The 18,709-nt window shown below is 44.7% G+C and overlaps 1 protein-coding gene across 1 annotated transcript in view; it reads right to left on the bottom strand.

The window, feature by feature from the left end:
- Positions 1-7,868: 7,868 nt before the first annotated feature.
- LRPAP1 (LDL receptor related protein associated protein 1) overlaps positions 7,869-18,709 on the bottom strand; it is a 34,907-nt gene continuing 24,066 nt past the window's right edge. Inside the window, exons 6-8 of the mRNA XM_073610852.1 lie at positions 14,372-14,454; positions 9,162-9,338; positions 7,869-8,354 (exon numbers count right to left, since the gene is read on the bottom strand). Coding sequence (XP_073466953.1) covers positions 8,286-8,354; positions 9,162-9,338; positions 14,372-14,454 — 329 coding nt within the window. The 3' untranslated portion in view covers positions 7,869-8,285. The remainder of the gene's footprint in view (positions 8,355-9,161; positions 9,339-14,371; positions 14,455-18,709) is intronic.

The following is an 18,709-nucleotide window of genomic DNA, read 5'->3' as shown; positions in this document are numbered from 1 at the left end:
TACCCTCCGCACTCCTCTCCTGTACATACTGCCCCCATCATACCCTCCGCACTCCTCTCCTGTACACACTGCCCCATCATACCCTCCGCACTCCTCTCCTGTACATACTGCCCCCATCATACACTCCGCACTCCTCTCCTGTACATACTGCCCCCATCATACCCTCCGCACTCCTCTCCTGTACATACTGCCCCCATCATCCCCTCCGCACTACTCTCCTGTACATACTGCCCCCATCATACCCTCCGCACTCCTCTCCTGTACATACTGCCCCCATTATACCCTCCGCACTCCTCTCCTGTACATACTGCCCCCATCATACCCTCCGCACTCCTCTCCTGTACACACTGCCCCATCATACCCTCCGCACTCCTCTCCTGTACATACTGCCCCCATCATACTCTCCGCACTCCTCTCCCATATATATTGCTCCCATCATACCCCCTACCATACCCTCCGCACTCCCCTCCCTTATATATTGCCCCCCATCATACCCTCCGCACTCCTCTCCTTTACATACGTCCCCCATCATACCCCCCACTCTCCTCTTCCGTACATACTGCCCCCATCATACCCTCCACACTCCTCTCCTGTACATACTGCCCCCATCATACCCTCCACACTCCTCTCCTTTACATACTGCCCCCATCATACCCTCCACACTCCTCTCCCGTATATATTGCCCCCACCATACCCTCCACACTCCTCTCCCGTATATACTGCCCCCCATCATACCCTCCGCACTCCCCTCCTTTACATAGTGCCCCATCATACCCTCCACACTCCTCTCCCGTATATATTGCCCCCACCATACCCTCCGCACTCCTCTCCCATATATACTGCCACCCATCATACCCTCCACACTCCTCTCCTGTACATACTGCCCCCATCATACTCTCCGCACTCCTCTCCTTTACATACTGCCCCCATCATACCCTCCACACTCCTCTCCCGTATATATTGCCCCCACCATACCCTCCACACTCCTCTCCCGTATATACTGCCCCCCATCATACCCTCCGCACTCCCCTCCTTTACATAGTGCCCCATCATACCCTCCACACTCCTCTCCCGTATATACTGCCCCCACCATACCCTCCGCACTCCTCTCCCATATATACTGCCACCCATCATACCCTCCGCACTCCTCTCCTTTACATACTGCCCCCCATCATACCCCCCACCCTCCTCTCCCGTACATACTGCCCCCATCATACCCTCCGCACTCCTCTCCTGTACATACTGCCCCCATCATACTCTCCGCACTCCTCTCCCATATATATTGCTCCCATCATACCCCCTACCATACCCTCTGCACTCCCCTCCCTTATATATTGCCCCCCATCATACCCTCCGCACTCCTCTCCTTTACATACGTCCCCCATCATACCCCCCACTCTCCTCTTCCGTACATACTGCCCCCATCATACCCTCCACACTCCTCTCCTGTACATACTGCCCCCATCATACTCTCCGCACTCCTCTCCTTTACATACTGCCCCCATCATACCCTCCACACTCCTCTCCCGTATATATTGCCCCCACCATACCCTCCACACTCCTCTCCCGTATATACTGCCCCCCATCATACCCTCCGCACTCCCCTCCTTTACATAGTGCCCCATCATACCCTCCACACTCCTCTCCCGTATATATTGCCCCCACCATACCCTCCGCACTCCTCTCCCATATATACTGCCACCCATCATACCCTCCACACTCCTCTCCTGTACATACTGCCCCCATCATACTCTCCGCACTCCTCTCCTTTACATACTGCCCCCATCATACCCTCCACACTCCTCTCCCGTATATATTGCCCCCACCATACCCTCCACACTCCTCTCCCGTATATACTGCCCCCCATCATACCCTCCGCACTCCCCTCCTTTACATAGTGCCCCATCATACCCTCCACACTCCTCTCCCGTATATATTGCCCCCACCATACCCTCCGCACTCCTCTCCCATATATACTGCCACCCATCATACCCTCCGCACTCCTCTCCTTTACATACTGCCCCCCATCATACCCCCCACCCTCCTCTCCCGTACATACTGCCCCCATCATACCCTCCACACTCCTCTCCCGTATATACTGCCCCCCATCATACCCTCCGCACTCCTCTCCTTTACATACTGCCCGCATCATACCCCCCACACTCCTCTCCCGTACATACTGCACTCATCATACCCTCCACACTCCTCTCACGTATATACTGCCCGCCATCATACCCTCCACACTCCTCTCCTTTACATACTGCCCCATCATACCCTCCACACTCCTCTCCCGCACATACTGCATACTGCCCCCATCATACCCTCCACGCTCCTCTCCCATACATACTGCCCCCCAACATACCCTCCACACTCCTATCCTGTACATACTGCCCCCATCATACCCTCCGCACTCCTCTCCCGTATACACTGCCCCATCATACCCTCCGCATTCCTCTCCTGTACGTACTGCCCCCATCATACCCTCTGCACTCCTCTCCCGTATATACTGCCCCCACCATACCCTCCGCATTCCTCTCCTGTACGTACTGCCCCCATCATACCCTCCGCACTCCTCTCCCATACATACTACACCCATCATACCGTCCGCACTCCTCTCCCGTACATACTGCCCCCATCATACCCTCCACACTCCTCTCCTGTACATACTGCCCCCATCATACCCTCCAGAAATGTTATTTAATCACAAAACTATATGTATAGTGTATACGACATAAGAAATTGCCGTTCATTGCATTGTACAGAGGTAATTAATTTAATGTACTACAAAAAAAAAAATTACCATGCGCTGCTAAAGTGTTCGGGTTTGGCTTGAAGAAAAGGTGGCAACCCTAGGTCACACCCACTCAGCAGGATACCACTACATGGTATCCTAACAAATGCACACTATATCTAGGGGTTACAGATAAGAAAGGGTAGGATTTTTGGTTTACTTGTAAAATTCTTCTCTTGGAATACATCACAGGACACAAAAGGAGGTAATATTCATGACTACTTGGGATGTCCTAACACAATGAACCTGAGGAGAGAGCAACAAGGTCAACTGATTCTGTAAACCTGAGAAATGAGGTGATAATTCCAGAGTGGATCGAGAAGCAGCCAGACCCTTACAATTTACCCTCAGGCAGAACAGGTAATAAAAGATTGTTGAATTGATGTTGTTAACATCAGACAAACTCAAAACAGAACAAACTTGATCCCAACATCCAAAGAGTGAACAACCTTTTTGTTGGGATACTCAGTATTAGGAAAAAAAAGATGGGAACACAATGACCCAATTCAGGTGGAACAGAGGAACCACCTTAGATAGGAAAGAAGGGCAAAGGCCCCAATACCACCTTTTCCTGCTGATGAACCAGGATGTATTCCCTGCAGGTAAGCACAGCCAAGTCTGAGACCCTGCTAACCAAGGCAATGGCAACCACACAACCTTGTACTTAAAGCGTTTGTAAAGGTGTTTTTTTTTTTTTTTTTAAAATAACAAACATGTTATACTTACCTTCACTGTGCAGCTCGTTCTGCACAGAGTGGCCCCGAACCTCGTCTTCTGGGGTCCCTCGGCGGCTGTTTCAGCTCCTCCCCGCAAGCATTCACCACCTTAATGCGAGCTCCCTCGCACGGTGGTGAGTGCTTGCGGGCGCGCTCCCGTGATACAGCCGGCGGCTATAGCCGCTCGCTGTATCACTCGGCCCCGCCCCCCGGCGCGCCGCGTCATCGGATGTGATTGACAGCAGCGCGAGCCAATGGCTGCGCTGCTTTCAATCCATCCACTGCAGCCAATCAGCGGCCAGGGTGAGCGGAGGAACAGATGTCGGGAACGCGAAGCTGACTTTCGAGGCGTCAGGTAAGTAAAACAGGGGGCCTGGGGGCGGCGGTTCTGTCAGAAGTTTTTTCACCTTAATGCATAGAATGCATTAAGGTGAAAAAATTTTTACCTTTACAACCCCTTTAAGTAACAAAGGGTATTTTTCCAGAATAGTTCAAAGTGAGAAGTCTGTACAGCAGACAAGCCCAAGTTAGAGGAGCTCCAGTTCTTTTTGTGTTTATTAAAAGTCAGCAGCTACAAAAACAAAGTGTAGCTGCTGACTTTTTATAAACACAGTCTGACCTGTCCCAGCGATGTGGTCACCCGAACGGTCAATTCTCTCCCTCTCCCTGGCGCCAGCATTTCAACTGTGGGCATCCGGCTGTATCAGCTTGCGGCCTCACACTGCGCATGTGCGAGTCTCGCTGTGCCTGCTGAATGGTTTGTCTTCTGGGACCGGTGACGTGTCCCAGAAGACTGTAGGGAGGGAGGGGGAGAGGAGAACTTCCGCTCAGATCGTATAAGTGATAAACATCTGTTTACCATGTTCTTGGCCAAGCAGTTATGATCAGAATCACCAGTATTCTCTCCACCTTTATCCTGTGCAACAGGTGAGAAAGAAGCTGAAGTGGAGGGAAGACAAAGTTCAGAGAAAACTGATCCCAATGAGTCAGCAGGGCATCTACGACAAAGGAATGAGGATCCCTGGTTCAGGATACAAACCTGTTCAGTTTGTTATTGCACCTGGATGTCAAGAAATTCACATCTGGCATCCCCACTGCAAAAAAATTTCTGTTACCACCTAGTGTAGGGCCCATTCTCCCAGATTCAGCTGCTAATAGCTGAAAAAGTCTGCTTACTCTTTTCTGCTCAAGACAAGATCAGGTCCGCTTTTTCACAAACTGCACTTGTCCTCTTGATGCATCTCACAACCCTTGCAATGTCTGACAGCCCAGCCCCTTTGGGGAGACCCCAAGAGATAGGCAGACCAGTGTAGAAGAGCCAGTTGAATTGCCTAAGGTTCAAGGCTGTTGATCAGCAACTTCTGTTCCTCTGATGGCCAAATTCCCTGAACTGTTCTCCAGAGCACTTTCCCAGCCTGATAGGTTGGCATCCATTGTCATGTCCTTCCAATAAATTGGAAGAAATAATTTTCTGGTAATCAGCATATGCGGATTGATTCTCACCATTCAAGAGCTGTTGTGGTCTTGGGGAGTCACATGCACATTCAAAGAATCCAAGAATTCAAGCCAACCAGATATTAAGCTGCAGAGCCCTGGAGTGACATTGGGCATAGAGGGCTGCTTCAAAAGGTGACCACCATCTTCCCAGCACCTTCATGGAGGCCTGAATAAGCCCGCTGCTGAAGCTGAGTACTGAACTTCTGAAGGTTCAGTACTCAGCTCAATCTTTCCGTGACTTGTACTGCCTTTATGGACATTGATTTCTGAGCAGCTTATTTCCCGAGGAGCAGGTTGTCCAGGTAGCCCACAATGGGTTCACAACAATGCTAGAACCAGAGTCAACATTTTGGTAAACACTCTGGGGGGTCGTGGACAGACTGGAAAGCTACAACACATGTGGTTAGTGGTGATCTTCCACTCTGTTGGTAAGGCTGGAAAATCAGAAAGGGTAGGTAGGCCATTTTGAAATCCACTGATGCCAGAAAAAAATAAAATTGCCTTGATAAAGCAAAACAATCACCAACTGAGTGAACTCTATCTTTAAGTTTTGCACTTTTTGTAACTTGTCGGGACCCTTGGAAGTCCAGAATAGGCTAGACATTTGTTTGGCTTAGGAACCATGTACAGGTTAGCATAAAAGCAGCGAGACCTCTTCTCTGCCGGCATAGGTGCGATGACCCCTTAGGACAGCAGTGTTCACAGGTGCACAAACAAAACCACTCTTTGTGGATACAATGACACCCTAGTGCATAAAGTGTAGATGAGGAAAGCAACAAATCTTCAGCTTGTAGCCTGTGGCTACCAAGCTGCTGACCCAGTCATCAACTTTCGATGTCCAAATGATGCAAAGGCCAATGTACAACACCTCACAAATGCATTTGGAGGGAAGGTGCTCTTCACTGCGTGGAGGATTTGCCTCTAGAACTGGAATTCAGTGTTGTGCTTCGAGTCTGATGGTTGCTTACAAAAGGAACTCTTCTTGGATTCCAAAGGCAATATTTTTTCCGACCAGATACCTTCTTATGTGGCAGGAGCATGCCTTACCTTTTGGAAGAAGGCATCCAATGATGGCCCAACTAGGCATTCACCCTCAAAAGGACAGCCTCAATATGCCTCTTGCTGAGAAGTTCCACCAACTGACACTTAAGCCATAGGATCCATCTCATGTGGACAGGTATAGTGCTCACTCCACTGCAATGGTTGTTTGTCAAATTCCCGAAGTTCAGCTTTAAAAACATGCTTCAGTCGCACTTCTGATTGTGATATAGTTTACTTATTTAATGTTGATCATTTGGAGATTGTGTTTGACATGCTTTCCATGTCTTTGGTCACAACAGATTCTACTGAGAGCCGTTTCTGTACCAAGCAAAAGCAACACAAAGCACCTGCACCCAAATGCTCACTCAACTTTCACACCCCTGCTACTCCATGACATCCCATTGTGAGCGGTTGTCAGATTACCAGTCAGAGATTACATGGAGTTGGTGGTTTCCCCATTCGAATGGGACAGCACTGAGCCAAGAATCAGTGCCATTACACTGAATCACATTCCCTGCACACCGAATAGCACCATGCATTTTCTTCACTCCTGAGTTAGAAGGAACAAAAAAAGGTGACCACTGCCCCCACCCCCACCTATAGCTGGCCATTACAGTAAGCAGCATTGGGGGGCACATAAGGTACAAACAAAAGCCAAGAATAAATCCAAGGAAAAAAAAAACAAGCTTACTTACCGACCAGCCCACAGACAACTGAATCAACCTGTCTAACAGTATTTATTAAAAACAGGGGTTTAGTCTGCATGCATTTGCAAATGCATGCATAAGCTACAGAATACTGTTAGACAGGTTGATTCAGTTGTCTATGGACTGGTCAGTAAGCAAGCTTGTTTGCCTTGAATTTACGCTTGGCTTTGTTTGCGAGTTAGAAGGAAGCAGTATAAAAAGTGGTAAGGGAATAAAGCATGTGCCGCTGGGAATGGAAGACCTTTAGCAAACCTGTTGCTTCATATGGCATGGGAAAAAGCAGTTTTGCCTTCAAGCTGGACTTCAGGGATAATATACTGTATTTTACATACTTACATTATTCACTTAGAGGTAAATCAAGTATCACATATGTATTCTTATATTGGGTCAGCTAGGCACAATGTAAGTAAGCAAAATAGATCATCTCCGGAGTTTAGCTTTAAAGCGGGGTTCCACCCAAATTTTGAACAATATCTGTATGTATTCTCTTCCTTGCCTAGATGCTGACATGCCGTTTAAAAAAATTTAAATCGCCGTAATTACCTTTTATTTTTCTATTCTTCTTTGCACTTCCTGGTTCTCCTCCCGTGGGAGTAGGCGTGTTTCTAGCCTCTCCCAGACTCCTGGGAGCTAGTCTCAGGCTTCCCAGGATGCCACTGAGCATGTGCGGGAATGAGCGGTGAATGCTGGGAACACAGCATTCACCACATCCAGGAAATAAATGCTTGTGGGCTTCAAATGCCCACAATGAAGATGGAAACCGCCTGCAGTGAATAATATAAGTTATTCTTTCCGACGAAATCTGACACAGGCGGACATATTACACACAATATGTCAGTATGTAATGCTGAGAAGAAAAGTTTGTGAATTAACTCAAAAAAAAAAAAAAAATAGATAGGTGGACCCCCGCTTTAAGAATGGAGTTAAAGTAAATCCAGTGTAGCAAAGGCTTAATTCTTTTACTGTATCAAGTTTAAATCTTTACAGTTTGATTTCAGCTACAAAAGCGATAATCTACCATTCTGAAGAATATATCCCATAATTTAATGACTTATTTTGACAGGATTTAATGGGGGAAAAAAAGAAATACATAAAAAAAAACCACCCCACAGAAAATTAATAGAAAATATTTATTTTAAGATTTCAATCAATGAATCTCTGAAGGCAATGCAAAAAGTCAGCTGGTGCAGTAATAAACATAACACTGTGGAGGATGAATATTAAAAAAAAAAAAAAAAAAAAAACACATTACATATTAATATAATATAGGACGTTAACAGCAAACCCTTCAGGAAACTACTAGTTCTAGTTGATTTAAAGAAAGATTTTTTTTTTCCTGAAAATAAAAGAAAATTGGTAGGAGAGACTGCAGATTAACTGAACAGCCATCACAAAAAGTACAGAGAACACATTCATGTATGGTTGATGCCTGTAGACTGATGAAATGAGGCTCTTTTGAAAGCAGCAGGGAAAGCCACTTGGTATCATGTTGCGGACAGGCTGAAATGTCTAGGTCTTACAAAGTAATTTGTTTCAGAGTTCATTGTGTGAGAGGCCATTCTTGGAGATGCGGCTGCTCAAGTCCTGAAGATGTTTTTTAACCTAAATGAAATAAATCCATAAAAAGTACAATTAGGTTTACAAGTCTGATAAACATTCCATTATTTAAAAAACAAAAAAAAAAACCCACCACACAAACACACTAGACAAGAGAAACTGCTGCCAGTCTGTCCTTACAGGCAGGGACATATTTTTTCCTGTCCAGTTACTCTGCATTCAGATTGATACTAAACAGACTGTTAGGTGGTCTCCCTCAGGGTGATAGTGCTACAACTGACAGGTACCTGTCCCCCAGGCTATGGCCACTTGTGTTACTCTTATTTGCACTTTCTCCACTTTAAAAGCTGCCCATCATAACTTCTTAAAAAAGGAGAAGTACAGCCAAAGCTTGTTTGGCTGTGATTCACAAGTGTGCAGTTCGTACTGCACTCTTGCGACCCGTTTTCAGCCAACAGTGGTCTGAAGCCCGCTGTCGGCTGATGTCACAGAGCCAGTCAAGGCTGGGAAAGATCGCGAGCACATGGTCTTAAAGACAGCAGAGGACAGATGCAGCATCTGATCAATGCTGCATCCATCTAGGGAAAGAGGATTTAAAAAAAAAAAAAAAAAAACACCCAATACACAACCCAAACTCATACTTCTTTTACCTCAATATTTGGTCACTGACGCCAAACGACAGAAGTAAGAAAATGGCATTTTTCAGAAAATAAGCAAAAAAAATAAATAAATAAAAAATCAGCAACGGCAGCCTTTGAAATTATGTGACAGCTTTACTTTAATAGAACCACCAAACCAAACAGGTGAGGCCCGGCCTCTCCACTCTTCAGTAAAACTGCTCCACTTGCTCACCTTGTAGCCCATCTCCTTTATCTTTTCCGTGAGGGCATTATGCTTCTCTTTGCTCTTCTTGATGTGTTCCTTGTCGCCAGTTTCTACAACATGTTTCAGCTTTTCATGGGAGATTTCAAGCTGCTTCTGGTAATGCTGATGTTTTTCAACTTTGGTTTCAAAGTGTTTCAGTTCATCCTTTAGGATAGAGAGGAAAATTGTGAAAGAAGTGATCAATGCTATTATCAACACAGCCCCTAGGTTATAGATGTATGCACAAGTTGCAATGATCAATATATTGATGGTAACACTTCTACTGAGCTCCAGGAAACTGACCTCACTAGTAAAGCGATAAGGCAATATTCTTATGTAAAATGTAAACTAGATCTCTGGGCTCCTTCATAAAATGTTTGCATTAACTTTTGCCTATTCCCAGCTAAAACCGATTGTAAAAAACATTTTATTTTTAAAACCACCACCATGTCATACTAACCTGCTCTATGTAATGGTTTTTCACAGAGCAGCCCTGATCCTCCTATTCTGGAGTCCCCTGCTGGCACTCCCTTACAGGGACCATCAGCAACGACAAAAAGTCTAAGGCTCGATTCACATCTATGCATGTTGCTTTTAAGCATTTCTGAAGTGCTTTTTGCACCAAGTTTTTACGCTTTTTGGGGGAAAATTTGTTGGTCAGATTTAAAAAACGCAAATTGTGGCAAAAACGCACTACATGCCTTTCTGCATCTTCTCCATTGAAAAAAAAGAAAACAAAAACACTATATATATATATATATATATATATATATATATATATATATATATATATATATATATATATATATATATATATATATAGTGTATGTATGTATTTGGTATCCACTGAGATTTTGGTACATGTATACATATATTTTAGGAGCATGTTGCACTTTACTAGATAACATTGTTGGGTGCGGGTTTTGCACTTAGATATGCTTCAGCCCCCACAACACATTGGCAGGTTGGAAGAGGGCTGGGAGCTAAATTGCAGTTTGCAGCCCCTGCAAACCACCACGTGCACTTAAGCATCCAAGGCACAGACTATTCAAAGTTTTGCAGGGGCTAACCAATGTCACCCCACTTGAGACAGTGGGGATGCACTGTCATGTAAAATAGGCCTTATCTGAGGCATTTGGGAACTTGGAAGTTCAAGGTTTGCGTGCAGACTGGGTGTCAGACTTGGAGTACTTTTATCAGTGGTGGCATCCTTCAGGGCAGCCCAAAGACACTGTCCTGCAAAGGTCAAAAACTTTGGCCAAGGAGGCTTCCTCAGGTTTACTGAAAGCAAACACAAATAGGAAATTAGGCTGCAGACCAATAACCTCTATAAAGGTGTAGCCCAAGGCTGCAGGTTTGAGTTGCAAATGGCCAAGGATCAACTGCCAGTGTAAACAGATAACTTCTTATAGCTTTGGATCAGTCAGTGAGAATTTGACAGATCAACATCAGGTTGAAGGCCAGGACTTTGCAGGAAGATCAGAGCTCTAGAAAAGAGGCTTGTCGGCGAGGTTCTTGATCACCCCAAGCCTTTTTCTCCCTTAACTAGTATTCTATCGCTTTACAAAACACTGGTTGGGCTTCATCTTGAGCATGTGGCCGAGTTTTGGTCACTGATCCTCAGGAAGGATGTCCTTAAACTGGAGAGAGTCCAGAGCAACACCAACAGCCGGTTCCCTACTGCGCATATGCGAAGCACGCTGCACTTTCTGAATGGCCCGGCAGCAGTGGAAAGGAGGGGAGGGGGCAGAAGCAAACAAGCAGAGCTTCCTCTTTTGGGTGAAGCTCCACTTTAAGTAGAATTTGTTTTTTTGTATGAATTTGTTTGTTTGACTTTACATGAGGCAAGCTAAACAAAACAATGCTCTCACAACATCAATGGGGAGAAACACAACAGGACACACAGTAACCATACTGGCAGTATAAGGTTGGCATTGTAAATACAAAGTACAGAATTTTTAATCAGGGTACAACTATCATGAAAGCAGAGAGACCAAAGTACACTCAATCAGGTTACAATGAGGCAGGTTACGAAGGAGAGTCGGCTATTGTGTGAGCAGAGGTTCCCCTCCCCCAAAAAAGGAGCCGTGTGTCCTCTGCTTGCATATGTTGCTCGTAGGAGAGAAAAAAAAAAAAAAAAAAGTTCTGATAAAACTGCACAGAAATTAATGGAGGGTGAGGGGCCTTTCAATTATAAAGGATAAACTTTTTAGCACAGAAATAGGAGTATGTAAAAACCTTTTACGATACAATATATCCAACATCCAAGATTTAGGCGACAGGATATTTAGTAGGCCAAATAGGTTACCAATAAAAGGAAGGAATCTGATGGCAAAATTCAAAGATAGAGCTGCATTCCTAGACTTTCTTTTTAAAAACAAAGGCTTCTTATGGACAGCCCTTGAAGCAGGACCGAGGAGCTCATAAACCGAGAGAATACAGTTTTACTGAAGTATAGTAAATCTCATTAACCACTTGACAACTGGGCACTTAAACCCCCTTCCTAACCAGACCAATTTTCAGCTTTTGGTGCTCTCACATTTTGAATGACAATTACTCAGTCATGCAACACTGTATCTATATGAAATTTTTGTCCTTTTTTCCACACAAATAGAGCTTTCTTTTGGTAGTATTTAATCACCGCTGGGTTCTTTATTTTGTGCGCCGTAAAAGAAAAAAAAGACAGAAAAATCTGTAAAAAAAATACATTTTTCTTCATTTCTGTTATAATATTTTGCAAATTAGTCATTTTTCTTCATATATTTTGGCCAAAATTTATACCGCTACATATCTTTGGTAAAAATAACCCAAATCGGTGGATATTATTTGGTCTTTTTGAAAGTTATAGAGTCCAAAAGCTATGGTGCGAATATCTGAAAATTGATCACACCTGAAGAAGTACTGATGGCCTATCTCATTTCTTGAGACCCTAACATGCCAGAAAAGTACAAATACCCCCCAAATGACCCCTTTTTGGAAAGAAGACATTCCAAGGTATTTAGAAAGATGCATGGTGAGTTTTTTGAAGTTGTCATTTTTTCCCCACAATTCTTTGCAAAATCAAGGTTTTTTTTTTACTTTTTTTTTTTTCCACAAAATTGTCATATTAGCAGGGTATTTCTCACAGACCGCATATGCATACCACAAATTACACCCCAAAACACATTCTGCTATTACTCCCCCCGAGTACGGCGATACCACATGTGTGAGACTTTTACACAGCGTGGCCACATACAGAGGCCCAACATGCAGGGGAGCACCTTCAGGCGTTCTGGAGCACCCAGGCCAATTCTGACATTTCTCTCCTACATGTAAAAATCATCATTTATTAGCTAGAAAATTACATAGAACCCCAAAACATTATATATGTTTTTTTAGCAAAGACCCTAGAGAATACAATGGCGGTCGTTGCAACTTTTTATCTCGCATGGTATTTGCGCAGCAATTTTGTTAACGCATTTTTTTGGGAAAAAAAACTGTTTTGTGCTTTACAAAAACCAAAACAGTAAAGTTAGCCCAATGTTTTCGCATAATGTGAAAGATGAAGTTACGCCGAGTAAATAGATACCCAACATGTCACCCTTAAAAATTGCATGCGCTTGTGGAATGGCGCCAAACTTTGCTACTCAAAAATCCCCATAGGCGACGCTTTAAAATTTTTTACTGGTTACATGTTTTGAGTTACAGAGGAGGTCTAGGGCCAAAATTATTGCTCTCGCTCTACCGATCGCAGCGATACCTCACATGTGTGGTTTGAACACCGTTTTCATATGTGGGCGGGACTTACGTATGCGTTCGCTTCTGCATGCGAGCACACAGGGACAGGGGCGCTTTAAAATTTTTATTTTTTTTTTTATTCTTCATTTTACTTTATTTATTTTAGTTTGATGCTTTTTTCCAAAAAAAATAAATTTTGACCACTTTTATTCCTATTACAAGGAATGTAAACATCCTTGTAATAGGAATATGGCATGACATGGCGGAGTATGGCGGGGTATGGCAGGGCTTTGCAGAGTATTGTGGGGGTATTGCAGAGTAATGTGGGCTTTGCAGAGTATTATGGGGGTATTGCAGAGTATTATGGGCTTTGCAGAGTATTATGGGGGTATTGCAGAGTAATGTGGGCTTTGCAGAGTATTGCACAGCAGAAGGGATGGCTGAGCATGGATGGATTGATGGCTGGATGTCTCTGTGCAGCGCTGTGGGCACTACACATCCAGCCCACAGCGCTGCAGCCATCCATCCATCTCCCTCTCCTCCACAGTGTACCGATCGGTACACAGGAGGGGAGGAGAGGAACCGGCGTCATCAGATGACGCCGGTCTGTTTACATATGATCGCGCCGTCATTTGATGGCGCGATCACATGGTAAATGGCCGCGATCAGCGGCCATTTACCGGGATCCGTGATGCGCCGGGTCCTCTGGACCCGGCGGTCACGGATGTGCTCGGGTGCGCGCGAGAGGGGAATTCCGGGAGGACGTCATAGTACGTCCTCCCAGAGTTAAGCAACCGCCCTGCAGCCGTCATTCGGCTATGGGCCGGTTGTTAAGTGGTTAAATACGTTGGAGTTGTATGACCTGGTCCTTAGCTGAGAAAAGAGTGGACGTTTCATTAGGGTTTTTTATGCTGATTTACATGGGACAAAAGTAGTCGGGGAGAGTTTACAACCACTTTAAAGATGTGGTAATAACCTTCAGATATTCACTGCAGAAGGGTCAGACATTTACACCAGCCTGTTGAGTCAGATGAGTGTTGGGTGCCAATGCTGTGAAAATATTGAATGCCCATACTTCAGCATGGTCATCATTCCAAGGGAAGGGCAGGAAAAACAGGGAATATTTGCAGCGAAATTAAGTAGTAAGTATGTGGAGACAGCAGTCCTGACTGGTGCTCAGCTTGCATTAAAAAAAAAAAAAAGTCTAATTTTAGAGCAATCAGATCTTACAACGTACAGAGCATTAAACTTCAACTCATTGTCATATTGGAGCCAATCTATTTGAATAGATAGCAGGGAGAAGACAGAAAGGAAGGTGGATGACAACTTAGGATCATTTCTACTTGGTGAACACAGAAACCAACTCGTATCCCAGTGTGAATATCTCCCATCAAAAATAAAGAGACACCAAAAACTAGTGTCGACAGCCAGCCCTGACTTACAGGACCTGGTCAACCTGCCCTTTTTGAATTGTTACTTACCTTAAAGGATTCTAATTCAGTATCAGAAAAATTGGCGGTCTGTGCCATATCCCATAAATCATTGACACGTGGCTCTGTAAAATCTGAAACAAACATTTAATGCAAAGTGGTAATTTTTCCTACAAGTTTATTTTTGCTCTTGCAATTCAAAATAAAATTTTATCAAGAATAACTTATTCTAGGATGCTAAACTTTAAAGTGCCCAATAAACCTTAATGTACAATAGCACACATTCACTAGACATGATACATTTGTATTAGCTTTCAAAGCCTAGGAAAACATGTCAATATCGATGGTCATTTTTTGGAGGATGTTCCTGCTTCCAGCAGCATGGCCTAGCCATGTTTGCATCCATCGGTGCTGTAAATAAGCTGTTCCTGAATATAAACAGATGGCACTGCTAGAGGACAGGAGAACTGAGCAATCTGACTTCAGGCAGCAAATTTTTCACTGCACAGCAAAAGTTACAGGCAATATTGCTGAGAAAAGGATCTCTTTCGAAGAGGTATTACATCATATTGGCATTTTTATACAGGCTAGCGGGACTAGTACATTTATTTATTTATTTATTTTTTAAATGAAAAGTATAGTTATACTCCAAGTTAACAGATAATTTCCCCTTGAATCCAACTTAAGTGAACACAGACCAGACTAATTTCTGCAAGAAAATCAGCCCTAAAGTTTGAGTATATCTAACACAAAACTTTTTTCTTTAATTTAGATAGAGTAGTGGGGAGTCGAAAGCGATTCTTTTTTGCCAAATGTGCATCTCATTATTAAGATTTTGTCTCATTTCCTGTTCTGTACACTCAACAGGAAGTGTCCCGTTGGAAGATTTCCCCTCTATTCTTTTTCTGATGGAAACTCAAATTTTAAAATGTATCCTATTTTTTTTTTTTCAAAATTGTTTATTTGTAACAGGGAATCATTTCACCAGGGTACATTTGCATATAACAAGATACAGTTGCCTTTCCAGTCGATACAGCATTGGGTTATATGTACAACTCAAAGTTATGCGCACTAGACAGGAGAGAAGATACAACACGTCTGTAAGTTGTGTGTGGTTGGTAAACGTTTATAGATGTGGAGAATCTATTCATTAAAGACATGTGTCATATATATGATCTGCATTTTGCTATCTCTATATATTCGTGTATCCCGTTATTGGAGTCCAGGTGTTCTTAAGAATTGTACTCCTTGCGTGAACGTTCCCCTGTCGGATTTGTCTTTTCCAGAAAAGGAATAGTAAGTATTCTGAGAAGAAGTAGGAAATTAAGATTAGAAGGTGAGGAATCGGAGTGATAGAACAGAGAGGAGGTGGGGGCAGAGAAAATGTAGGGGGCAAGGGGGGGAGGGTAGGGGAGGGCAGGGGGGTGGGAGGGGTGTGGGGGGGGGTAAGAGGGTCGATGACCCGCAGAGATGGGGACGAACGTGTCTTAGGTAATTCCTAAATCTGGTATCAACCTGCCATCAGGTTTTTCCCCTCATCCGAGTATTTGAAGATGTTCCAGAGTTGCCAAGTTTTGGTGTATTGCTCCTGTCTATCTTGGCTTGTAAGAATTAGGTCTTCCATCTGGTTTATCTCCTCAACCTTTTGGAGCCAAAAGGCTATAGTTGGTGTTTGCGGGGATTTCCAGAGGGATGGAATGCAAGACTTCGCTGCGTCCATCAGGTGTCTTATGATGGATTTCTTATATGACTTTGCAGGTATGTCAGTCGCATGTAGAAGACAGAAAGCAGGGTTGTCAGGGATAATGCGATCAGTAAATTTTTGCACTATCTGGCGTACTTCTCTCCAAAAGATCCGGATCTGAGAGCAGGTCCAGAAGATGTGGACGAGCGTGCCCCTTTCTTTCTGACATCTCCAGCAGACATCTGTTAAGGAGGGGAAGAATGATTTCAGAAGGGCGGGAGTTCTGTACCAATGTGTGAGAATTTTGTAATTGGTTTCTTGAATTTTGGTGCAGATAGAGGATTTGTGGGTAAACATCAATATTTGCTGTTTTTGGTTGGTTGTGAAGTTGCAATTTAGTTCTCTTTCCCATTTGATGAGGCTTTGTACCTGATAGTCTCCCGTTGGGGTGATAAGTAGTTTGTACATGAGTGAAAGTGTGTGTGGGAGGTTCCCTGACTCCGAGCAGAGGGCTTCCACAGTTGTGAGAGTGTGGTTAGCATCCTGAGGAGGTGGAAGGGAGCGTAAAAAGTGGTGTAGTTGCATAGCTCTGTAAAAATCAAGTCGGAATTGACCGTCCTGGTCAGTGAGCTCCGAGAGTGTTCTCCACCTCCCCATAATGCTAAAGTGGGAGGCCTGGAAGAGCCCCGCTTCTTTTAGGTTCAAGAAGTTCCTGTCTCGTATCCCAGGTTGGAATTTGGGGTTGCCTAAAATGGGTCTGAGCGGGGAGTTGCGTGAGAAGTAATGGGAATTATGTATCAGATGCGAGCAAACTCGAGTTGTATTACCGATCAGAGGATGGCGTGTGACATTCGTAGGGAGGGAAGAGTGGCACCACGGGGCTCTGGAAAGGGGGATCTCAGTCTGGGCTTGCTCGAGTCTGGTCCAAAGTTTAGTGTCAGTGTGACGGCACCAGTCTATGAGCCTGCATAGGTGAGATGCTCTGTAGTAGTTTCGAAGATCTGGCATTGCCAGACCCCCGTAGAGTTTAGGTAGTGAGATGATCCCCCGTTGCAGACGCGGCCTCCTCCCTGCCCATAGGAATTGTATGAAGGTTGTTCTTATCTGATTAAAATAATCTATCGGGATGCGGATTGGTATGGCCTGTATGATATATAAGAATTTGGGTAGTATCGACATTTTGAGAATGTTGCAGCGGCCAAACCAGGAGTGCAACCCACCGTTCCATTTGTCTAGTAGTTGTTTGACCTTAGTTAAGAGGGGCGGGAAGTTGAGCTTAAAAAGTTGGGAGAGCTTTGGGGGTATAAGCGTACCTAGGTATTTTAGGGCCGTGGAGGACCATTTGAAGTGGAAGCTGGATTGAAGGTGTGTGAGTTGTGTTGTAGGGATCCCGATGCCCATCGCCTCAGATTTGCTGAAGTTGATCTTCAGATTAGCTAGTTGGCCGTAGGTGTGGAACTCTTTCATGAGATTAGGGAGTGAAATGATGGGATTTGCAAGAGAGAACAACAAGTCGTCTGCGTAGGCAGAGACTTTAAATTGTTCACTGTTGATTCCTACCCCTGTGATGTCGGGGTTTAGCCTGACGTGGCACAGGAAGGGTTCCAGAGATAGGGCGAAAAGTAACGGCGAAAGCGGGCAACCCTGACGTGTCCCATTGGAGATTGGAAAGTTTTTGGAAAGTACCCCGTTAGCTCTGACTACCGCTGTTGGGTTCAGGTATGCTGCCGAGATCCAATTTAACATTGTGTCTCCCAGGCCTATGTGTCTCAATGTTGCGAACATAAATTGCCAATTGACACGGTCGAAGGCCTTTTCGGCATCTGTCCCGAGGAATACGCATGGGGTTTTGGAATTATTTGCAATGTGTATTAGGTTAAGCACTTTAGTCGTATTGTCCCTAGCCTCCCTGGTCGGGATAAAACCAACTTGATCTAAATGTATTAATTCGGGGAGATGAGGTTGTAGTCTTGTGGCGATAATTTTGGTGAAAAGTTTGAGGTCCGTGTTTAGAAGGGATATTGGGCGGTAGGATCCGCACAGGCCTGGGTCTTTGCCTTCTTTTGGTATGACTGTAATTTGCGCTTGTAAGGTGGCTCTGTGGAACCCATTTCCTGTGCCAAGAGAATTACAAAGTTTGACCATGTGCTCACCTAGGGAGGGTAGAAGGGCCTTGTAGTAGGCTGTGGTGAGGCCGTCCGGGCCCGGGGCCTTGCCTGATTTGGAGCTCCTCAGTGCAAGTTGTAGTTCGGGTAGGGTGATAGGGTCATCTAGAAGTGATTTAACCTCTTCTGGGAGGGATGGCATGAGGGAGGTTTCTAAGTATTCTGATATTTTCTCTGGGGGGGATTGCGTTCCAGTCAGGTTGTAGAGGGATGCATAATAGGATCCGAATTCCTGTGCTATTTGTTGGGGAATGGAGGTTTTCTGACCTGAACTTGATGTGATATGCGGGATATATGTAGCGAGGCGTTGTTCTCGTAGGGATTGGGCCAGCAGGCGACCGCATTTATTGCCTGCCTCGTATATTTTCCGCCGGGTGATCTGCAGTGTCGCTTTTGCTTTATAGCGTAAGAGGTCTGTAACCTGCCTGCGGACTAAGTCTAGTTCTGAGCCTAGTTGGTTTGTGGGTGACTGTTTATGGCGTGTTTCTAGAGTTCCTAGCGTCTTAAGTAGTGTTTCCAGTTGTGCTGTTCTCTGCCGTT

Source organism: Aquarana catesbeiana, linkage group LG01, assembly GCF_042186555.1.
Source record: "Aquarana catesbeiana isolate 2022-GZ linkage group LG01, ASM4218655v1, whole genome shotgun sequence".
Taxonomy (NCBI): Eukaryota; Metazoa; Chordata; class Amphibia; order Anura; family Ranidae; genus Aquarana; species Aquarana catesbeiana.
The sequence above is the reverse complement of the archived record's forward strand: the minus strand, read 5'-3'. Positions and strand labels throughout refer to the sequence as shown.